This window comes from Periplaneta americana, chromosome 8 (assembly GCF_040183065.1).
Source record: "Periplaneta americana isolate PAMFEO1 chromosome 8, P.americana_PAMFEO1_priV1, whole genome shotgun sequence".
In the NCBI taxonomy this organism is placed as follows: Eukaryota; Metazoa; Arthropoda; class Insecta; order Blattodea; family Blattidae; genus Periplaneta; species Periplaneta americana.
The window spans coordinates 144,074,399-144,084,850 of record NC_091124.1 but is presented as its reverse complement, the minus strand read 5'-3'; the positions used below and the strand labels follow the sequence as shown (position 1 = coordinate 144,084,850).

The 10,452-nt window shown below is 39.6% G+C and overlaps 1 protein-coding gene across 1 annotated transcript; it reads right to left on the bottom strand.

Moving 5' to 3' along the window:
- Positions 1-4,755: 4,755 nt before the first annotated feature.
- On the bottom strand, positions 4,756-5,952 carry LOC138704342 (uncharacterized). The gene has a single exon (XM_069832186.1). The coding sequence runs from the start codon at positions 5,950-5,952 to the stop codon at positions 4,888-4,890; it is 1,065 nt and encodes a 354-aa protein (XP_069688287.1). The 3' UTR covers positions 4,756-4,887.
- Positions 5,953-10,452: the final 4,500 nt, after the last annotated feature.

The window sequence follows — 10,452 nt, the reverse complement described above, 5'->3', positions numbered from 1 at the left end:
GACATTGTCGCTGTGGGTACCTCTCCTGGTACAAACGACGAGCCAGCGTGGCATTGCCGTCCGCCTTACCGTACATGAAGTGTATCTCTGCCAGCTCTTGATTTGAATATATGTCGCACAGTCTTACGCCTACATAGCACTGAATGTAACCTTCGCCTCGGAATGAACTGCCAGAATGTCCTCTTAATGTCTCCTTTGACGGCAACGACCTGCGGAAAGAAAAACATTCCGGTGAATTTCAATGTTGTGAAGGCCATAACTCGGGAATAAAGCTTTTCCGGACACATGTTGTAATGAACTATTTTGATTATCTACATGTGGGAAATACATACCTGAAATTATGCCCCGTATTTTTTTAACACCCTGTGTATATATATATATATATATATATATATATATATATATATATATATATATATAATAGCCGTCCAAATCTTGGATTTTAAATATCGGCATCCTAATTAATTCAAATGAAAAAGAACGTAAATTAATGTTAAAAAATACATAATGAAACTTCATGGAATGTCTATTGAGGCCATTAAGTCTGGATGTCTGACAGTAAATTATATTTGATTGAATTTATTAGAATTTCATAATAGCATAAGTATTACTTGATGTGTCACATGATGCTCCAGTAACGTTCAGTAACTGCACAATTTGTACCATAACGGTGAATTTTTCTAATCAATATATGTTCCTTTTGTAATCATTTTTATCGCATCTTAGTACTAGTTGCTCAATTTACTTAATTCTTCGTAACATATACATATATAATTATATAATATAAAATGTATACTGTATATACAATACATATACAGAGTGATTCACGAGGATTTACCGCCACGTACAGAGCTTATTACCGAAGACATTCTGAGCAAAAACTATCTTATGAACATGTGTCCTAAGCTCAATATTTTCAGAGTTGCATTAATTTGAAGTTGTTTGTAAAATACCATTATTTTTTTAGTTTTAAAACTAGAAGAGTAGCCTATTACGGATAAAGACTGTACTATTCAGGAGTATCATTCCTTTAATTAGCTAGTATTCTGAAGCTAAAATTGTGCTGTGAATTCCACAATTGCTTCATACAGATTTTTTTTTTTTTGATTTTTAACTACGAAATTACATTTTTCTTACGAATTTGTCACAACAATTGTTACAAATCACGCAACTCTTATATATTCTTCAAGACTGTACATTTTTTTTATTTACGTGCTATTTTACAACCTGTGTTTTGCCATAGGCATATCACAAGATATTTACATTAGTGGCGACTACAATTTTATTGTTTAGAGTCTATTCTTGAAGTGTGCGGAAGATGTTGATGATGAAGTTTGTGACAGCGACAGTGTTGATGTGGAACTTCAGTATCTGGGGCAGCGTTTGGGTTGTTAGAACACGAGGCCGGTCTCTTGAGTACAAGGAGCATTCTGTCAGAAGGTGTCTTGCTGTCTGAAGTGACTTTTCTGGGCAGTTACATAGGGGAGATGGTGCCTTGTTGATCCTGTGAAGATATGTACGGAAACAACCGTGGTTGGTCAGGAATTGGGTGATAATGTAATTAGGCCATAGGGATAGAGAGAGCCTGTTGGATAGAGGGGATAAACTGCTTGGTGTGATGTGGTACCTCGGAGTTGATGTAAGTTGCATTCCAAATGTTTATATAGTAATTTTCCAGAAGTTGCTTAGCTCGAGACATAGGGATGGAGTTGTAGGCTATAGTACTTTTATAACTGGCAGCTATCTTTGCTAGATAGTCGGCTCGTTCATTGCCTCTGATTCCTGTATGTCCTCTGACCCAGTTTAATGAGATATGAGTTGACTTCTTGAGAGTGATAATTTTCTTTCTAATGTAGACAGCTATTGGTTGTGTAGTTGTTTTGTTTGCGATGGCAAAGAGTGCTGCTTGCGAGTCTACATGTATTGCATATGAGATTTTATCTTTACTTTGCTGTTGAATCCAGTCTACTGCCATTTGTATGCCTAGAAGTTCTGCTTGGAATACCGAGCATTCGTTGTCCAGTCTACGTGCCTCGGTGTAGATCTCCATTGAATTTTCTTCTGCGACCATGCCTGCTCCGACGTGTTTTTCAGTTTTTGACCCGTCTGTGAAGATCTGTATATTGGCTGGGATGACTGTACCACTGTTGCCTATTGTTACGCTGTTGTCTTTAGGGTGGATTCCTCCGTATCTTGTTGGTAGTTCAGTATTCTTGAATTTGGGCAGAACTGCATTGGTGGGTAAGCCTCTTCTAACCGCCTTCATATCTTTATTCAGATGCAGGGCTTGCTCTATAGGCATAATCCCTGCTATTGCTTGCATTGCAACGTTGGACACAGTTTTGTAGGATTTCATCGTAAACTTTAGGAATGATCTTTGGATCTCCGTTAGTTTGATGGAGGCTCTTCTGGATATTGTCTGGCACCAGGCCTCCGCAGCATACGAGACGACTGGAAAGATGGCGTGGTTATACATGGTGAGAAGGTGGTAGTACGATATGCCCCAGGATGCTTTGGAACATCGCATTAAGTTATTTCGAAGCCTTAGTATTTTTTTCTCTAGAAACTGCGCGTGAGGAAACCAATCCATCTTGCAGTCGAGCATAACTCCCAAGTATTTCATTTTTGAAATTTAATGACTGTCGGGTGGGTATTGTACTCTGTCCTTTTTCGAAAGTACATTGGCATAAGTGCTGTTTTGTCCTGTGCTATTTCCAGTTTTTGTGTTTTATACCATTCCTCTATATTTTGTAGAGCAGTTTGGAGAGTGTCGAGGATGTGTGAGTGAGAGTGACCTTTGAGCATGATAATTATGTCATCCGCGTACACTATTATATCCAGGTCTGGTATGTTAGAAAGCTGTTCAATTAGACCACTGATGATAATATTCCATAGGGTGGGACCAGCAACGATCCTTGGGGGCATCCTTTGGTGACTTGTTTGGAGATGGTCACGTTGCCTAGTTTATAGGAGGCGGTACGATTTCGAAGGAAATCTTGGATGGTGCAAAAAATATTCGGAGGATACTCAAGGTTCCATTGTCTCTCAAGTAGGCCTGGATGCCAGGCGTTGTCGAATGCTCCAGGGATGTCTAGTGTGAGGAGGCAGCATTTTAGCCCTTGCTGTCTGTTGTGGTGGACATAATCCGTGACGGCTTTTATAGCGTCTGCGGTGGATTTTCCTGCTGTAAAGCCGTATTGTTGCCGTGGTCTCCGTCCGGTGGATTCCAAGTGGAAGTTGAGTCTGTCCATTATTAGTTTTTCCAGACATTTTCCAGGAATTGACAACAGGCTGATACCCCGAAACCCTGTTATGAGGTGGTGTTAACTCTTGTCCGCTTTAGGAATTGCTATTATCGTGGCGTTTTTCCAGGTCGACGGGAAGCAGCCTAATCTCAGACATTTGTTAAATAATATTTTCCAGAAGGTTGGTAAAATCATATGTATACTTTTGACGATCGTGCCTTCGATGCCTTCGGGTCCTGGGCATTTATGGTTATTTAGGTGTGTTATAGTATCTTCGACTTCATGATGAGTGAACTCCGGTTCTGGCTGATTGACTGGCGCACCTCTTGCTTCTACTTGGATTCTGACAGTATTTTGTGCTTCATTGTCCAGGGCGGGCACATCGTCTGGGAAGAATTTGTTAATCAGGGCTGTAGCTGTGTCCTCTGCGTTCAGGGTTGAGACTCCATCTTGGAGAATTAATGTTGAAGGTGCTTGCTTCCTTTCGAACTCTCTTTTGCAGGCCTTGTAAATTTTCCAGGGCAAGTCTTTAGAGCTTTCAGTACAAAACTTTTTCCATAATTTCTGCGTCGCCTTGAGGAGTTCGGTCTTGTAATTTCTTGTGATGGCATTGAGTTTTTCTTTGTAGATTTCTTTTAGCGTTTGATTTTTACATCGCTTGAACCTGCGTTTTGCTGCATTAGTTTGTTTTCTGAGTACGTTTAGTTCGGTGGACCACCAAGGCACGAATTTGTTTGTAGGGATGAATGGAGGGAAGCAGCTACTGTTTATTTCTTCCAGATCGCGCCATATCTTATTAATTGAATTCTCTAGGTGTTCTTTGGTGTTTGATTTGTGTCTCAGATTCATCCATTTGTTTCCAATGTGCTGGAGTTTCTGTTGGTACAGGTTCCACTTCCCCACTTAGGTTGCGAACTTCCTGGTAGAGTGGCTTACTTGTCGGGTTATGTTGACATATGAGCGTTGAATAATTATGTCGTAGATTATTAGGTTGTGATCAGATAGTGTCTCTTCTTTACTGATATGCCAGTTCTGGATATTGTGTGCCGCGCTGGTTGTTGTAGCAGTGATGTCGTTCCAGCTGTTTCCCTTGGCTCCGGAGAAAGTGGGGCCGTCCTTTTCATTTACGGTGATCAAGCTCTGTGCTGTTAAGAATTCAGTCATCTTCCTTCCCCTGGGGTCGTTGATCGGGCTATGCCACATGCTATGCTTGCTGTTTGCGTCCAGCCCCCAGACAAAATTAGTAGGTTTTGTGGATGTTAGAAGGGACTCGATAGTACTGAGGTCCTGTTCAAGAGTGTCATAAGGAGGGAGATAGGAACTAACGAGGTACAGGGGGGAATTAGTTGAAGTTGAAGCTATTATTATGTTATCAGGAGTGGAGTGATCATGAGTATGGATCATGATAAAATTGTGGACTATATCATTCTTAATGAGAAGACAGGCCCTCGGGTCTAGGCCTGTATCTGATTTTGCATAGAATTATAGTTGGTAGGGATGAGGCGTGGTGTTCCGTTTTAGCAGTACGGTTCTTGGTTAAACAGTATGTCCACTTTGTTGTAAGTTAAACTTAATGCTAGTTGTGCCATGGCTGTTTTACAATGGTGAGTATTTAGCTGAGCGCAAGAAAGTTTTTCCATCTTCAGTATTCGGTCTTGCTTATTATTATGGACTCTATTCTTTTCAGTCTGGGACAATCTTTGCTTAAGGCGGTGTGTCTTGTATCCAGCTTTCTATCATTGTTAGTAATGAAAGTGTTGGCTTTTAAACAGTTGAAACAGCATAAGTTGTGTTCATTTCTACAGTCTTTCCAGCTGTGTTCTTCTGCGCAGTATGAACATGTTTGTTTATTGTTACAATATTTACTTGTGTGACCGTATCCTAGACATTTTAAACATCTGGTAATGATAGTGAAGTCCTCTACTCTGCACATGCTCCACTTTAATTTTATTCTCTGTAGGGCCAGCAGCTCTCTCCGTATATTAGGGCTGACTTGCACTACTAGATGTCTGGAGTCCTCAAACTTAGCCTTGGTGAACTTTATGTCTATTACTGGATTCTCTAAGTGTGTCAGGTTATTTTGCTGCAGTATTACGTCTTTGACTTCAGCGTCGTCTATATACCGTGGGACGAATTTCAGTAGAATAGCGGGGAGTTTTTTCTTGGGGCGTTCTATGGAGAGTGCATTTCTTATGGTTAGTTCCTTCTCCAAAGTGTCGCGGTCGGTGCTATTATTGCATTCTACGAATAAGGTATTGTTGCTTAGTTTCTTCATTTTATTTACTCCGACTTTCAGTGCTTTAGGGTCTACGGTTTCTCTAATGAGTTGTTTCATATTGTCCGGATTCATTGTGGGGTCGGTCGGCTTGACAATGAGACTGGCCGTATTAGGCTGGCCGCCGCTAGGTAGCAGGAGGGGGTGAGCTGGTGTTTGGTAGTTCGCAGTGGCGCTAGTAGATGCCGCTAGTTGTTCACTATAAAAACGTGGGGTTGCCTCAACAGTCGTTAATGCCTTTTTCAAAGTATTTTCGAGACCCAGGAACATGCCACTAAGTCTGTTTAACAGGTTGTTTATTTCACTCACCGAGATTATGGCCTCTTCCTTAAGAGTTTTATCCGTGTTGTTTCTCGGTTTGAGAGCTTGTTGCACTTTATTTAGGTGGTCGAATATGACCGTCACTATTTCACTTTCAGCTTCTTCCGCCATAGGATACATAATTAAACTGTAAAGAATCAAGTTCCTAAAGTAGTATGATTTGTAACAATTTTTGTGATAGGCTAATTGCGTACGAATACTGTAATTTGTAGTTAAAAATTGAAAAACAAAACCTGTATAAACCAATTAACAACACATTTTAAGATGAAAGATGAGTGGAACGAAGAAAAATTCTCTCCGGCACGGGGGTTTTGAACCCGGGTTTTCAGCTCTATGTGCTGATGCTTTATCCACTAAGCCACACCGGATTCCCATCCCGGTGGCAGATCGAATCCTCTCAGTTTAAGTTCCACCTCTTGCGTTTCCTCTAGTGGCCGCCCTCTGCACTAAGTCATAGATGTAGCCTATGAACGTAGGACAATGCCCATATATGTGCGGAGGTGCACCCGGTATGAGTGACTGATTGGCCGGGATCCGACAGAATCACAAAGTGATTTTCGCATATCATATATATTATTTTAATGTACCGAAGTACATATGATGTTTTCATGCAGATATTCTGCGTCATCGTAAGATGATAGATGAGTGAAACGGAGAAAAAAGATATAATAATATATATAACACATTTTCAGCTTCAGAACACTAGCCAATTAAAGAAATGATATTTCTGAATGGTTCATTCTCTATTTGTAATATTTTTTTACCCTTAAAACTAAAGAAAAAATATATATTACTAACAATTAAAAATTAGTGTAACTCTGAAAATATTGTGATTAGAACACATATATATGACATTTTTTGCTCAGAATATCTTCGGAAATAAGCTCCGTAAGTGGCGGTAAATCCTCGTGAATCACTCTGTATACAGAGCGTCCCTTTACAGACCGGTTCCAGGTAATGTTCCGTCAGCTTACCGGCTTAATATGACACTAGTGTAGAGCGCCGGTCCCGAGGAAATTAAGTTGTAGAGGAATCGATCTGCATAGGGAAGCGTGTAGACCTATCTGTACGCTGGCGTGTGACCACTCGCGAACAGATTTTGTTAGGTAGGCTATATGTTGTTGTTGTTGTTGTTTAGTCAAAAGTCCGAAAACAGGTTTGAAATTCATAAATGACACCATAAGTATCGCTCATGATGCAGTATATATGCATATTGAAAGGAACGTTAGGGTGCACTTAAATGAATAGAAAACCTATATTACATTTTGTGATTAAATGCACGGTTAATTAGGTAAATTAAGTTGGAAGTTTCAGCAGTGTGGCAACATCGCAGCTAGCACATTGTTATTTCTTCTCAGGTCTGTCTCCTTAGGTCAACTACCTCCCTACTCTCTCTGTGGATACGACGTTGCAATCTGCTAGCATTGTTCAGTGGTTTGAAATCAATGATTTTTTTAAATTAAATTAGACGAAAACCGTCAAAGTTATGGAAATATGCCAGAAAGATAAATGATTCAATATCATATTTTCTATCCCTATGGACGAAAATCACGACCCTACTCGCAATAATAAACATTTGAAGAAAGAAAAAACTTTTTTCCGAGAAAACTATGATCTTTCCATAAATATGGTACCTGTTACACTTTTTGTTACATACAACATGAACTATTCGCTCTGAAAATTTTCAGGTTTATTTACTTCTATCCTGTATATTTGTGTGTGTGTGTGCGTGCGTGCGTGCGTGCGTGTGTGTGTGTGATACAAATGTATTGCAGTCTAAGATATATGAAAAAGTTTGTATCTAATGAAAAGTTAATTTTTCCTGGACATAGACCTGTCTAAAAATATGAAGAATGAAATGAGCTTATGAACATGAATAATTGTTACCATAAAATATGTCCAATTAATATACGTTTACGGACAAACAATCGTACTAGTATTAATATCATGTTAGATAATTAGTTGTAGGATTTGTAAACGATATATTTTCGCCATTGAGGTTGTTTTTATTTATTTTTGTTTAAACTCCTTTTCTGGGTCTTACAGCTCGACGTAGGACAACCTCGTAAAGATAACACGGACAAAACATTCAGGGTAAATAGAACGTAAATTACAATCTAGTTATTCGCCTTTGCGAGTGCAGAAAACCCCGAAAAAAACCCATACTCAGATTTACCGACCTCGGAATTTGAACCCGGGCCTGCTGAATACGAGTCGGAGACGATACCGCCTCGATCACCGTGCTCGATGTCATTTCATCATTGCAGTGTATAACGGAAGTCATTCTCAGATTCTCATTTTGAAATCTCCAGTATGTTGCAGAGGACTCATTATTGTTAAGTCAACTGTCCGATGACAGGTTCGAAATACATTGAACAAGTCTTTGCCACTAGATGTTACCGATATCCACACATTATTGAACCGAAATAGCATGAGACTGACATATTTACGTGACAATCAGATAATCAAATGATTGTGTCTAAGCCCTTGCACACTGGCTTTCCATCTGACCGGGTGAACAAAGTAGGTATTGCAAAAGGTTTTTCTGGGGATTCTCTCATTTCTTTCTTTCATTTCATCAAGTCTTTCTATCTTCTTCCCACACTTCCATTTCATTTATAATCTGCAACAGTCAAAAATAGCTAGGATGAACTTTTTGGGGTAGTACGGGTACTTGAAGCTGATATGGGATTTTGAACTTGGGATTTCGGGCACTGGTATTTATTTCATCTGAGTATGGGACCTGGTTCTGTCAGGGCTGAGGGATGATGACTTGCCTGTAAACATAGGATTCACGAATGTCCCCCAGGCACCCTCTGGAACAATTACCGAATATAGTCTGTGGCGCAAAATCGGCAAATGTGAGACTAACTGCTGGATCCAGTTCTGCTCCGGCCATCGGAAAACGAGCCACATTGTTGTTTTTGGAATATTCATTACCATATAATAAAATGCCGCTTACTTAATTAAATGTAACTTCTAAAAGTGGAACTATGAGCAAAAGTACTCATTTTCTTCACAAAATGAGATAAGTATGGATAATGTTTTCCAACCTATAAATCCATTATATGTCACATCAAATACATGTATAACTGTGAGGTAACAAGCTTTCTCTAATAATACTATGAATCGCTCTGAAAATTTCTGGAAAAGTGATAGGTATGGCAACAAATTATTTCTCCTTTCGAGTTTATTGCTTCTCAAATTGTTTCCCTTAAATCTCATACTCTTGTCCATTCCATGAAAGAACTTTTCTTGAGACACTTCAGACACCAGCTCGTTGAAGGCCTCAGTCGCAGCTTCAGCGGTATTAAAGAACAATCCGCTAAAATGTTCTTCTTGATGGTTGAAAACAAGGAAAAGTCGCATGATGCCAGATCAAGACTGAAGGACGGTTGAATAATTAATTTCACACCTGAAATGATAACATGCCCGCTGTCTGTTCAGCATTGTGGGAGGATGCATTATCTTGGTAGAGGATATGTCTTCGAAATCGTTCTGTATCAATTTTTCCAAGACGATCGGTAAGTAAATGATAGTATATCACCCGGCATTAACCATACGACGACCATTCAGTGAAAAAGAGATGGCATGATCAAAACAACGAAAAAAAGAGGCAACCATCTCCTTGCCAGTTCTTCGGCTTCTTTTGAATTTTGTTGGCTTATCTTCGTCTTGGAAGATCTATTGTGCCGATTGCCGTTTATTTTCTACTTCGCCACCTGTTATGATGTTAGTAACACAATTTGACCAGACTGATTTGTTTCTCAGCTTCCTCACAGCAAGATGATTATAGGGTATTTTTGTATTGCACTCCACCTATCCCCAAAGAATCTCGGAGTAGGTGATTCCATTGTCTTCTTTAATCATTTGACCCTCACTGCCGATATTTCTCTCACTAGACCTTGTAGACTGAAAGTTAGAATTTATAAAACAGTTATACTACCGGTTGTTCTGTATGGTTGTGAAACTTAGACTCTCACTTTGAGAGAGGGACAGAGATTAAGTGTCTTTGAGAATAAGATTCTTAGGAAAATATTTGGGGCTAAGAGGGATGAAGTTACAGGAGAATGGAGAAAGTTACACAACGCAGAACTGCACGCATTGTATTCTTCACCTGACATAATTAGGAACATTAAATCCAGACGTTTGAGATGAGCAGGGCATGTAGAACGCATGGGCGAATCAAGAAATGCATATAGAGTGTTAGTTGGGAGGCCGGAGTGAAAAAGACCCTTGAGGAGGCCGAAACGTAGATGGGAGGATAATATTAAAATAGATTTGAGGGAGGTGGGATATGATGATAGAGACTGGATTAATCTTGCACAGGATAGGGACCGATGGCGGGCTTATGTGAGGGCGACAATGAACCTCCGGGTTCCTTAAAAGTCATTTGTAAGTAAGATCCCGTAGCAAGTCTACTCTCGTGGAAATCGTCACTGATGTAAGTACGTATTTCACGTTTGAATTATCCGTACTGTTGGTGCTTCATCTCTAAAAGAATTCTTGAGTTGTTGGATGCATTCTTTTGATATAAGTGACTTTAAAAGTCATAAAATGGCATAGTCCAAAAAGTATTGTTGACTTAAATAAATTAATCTGATAGACTAT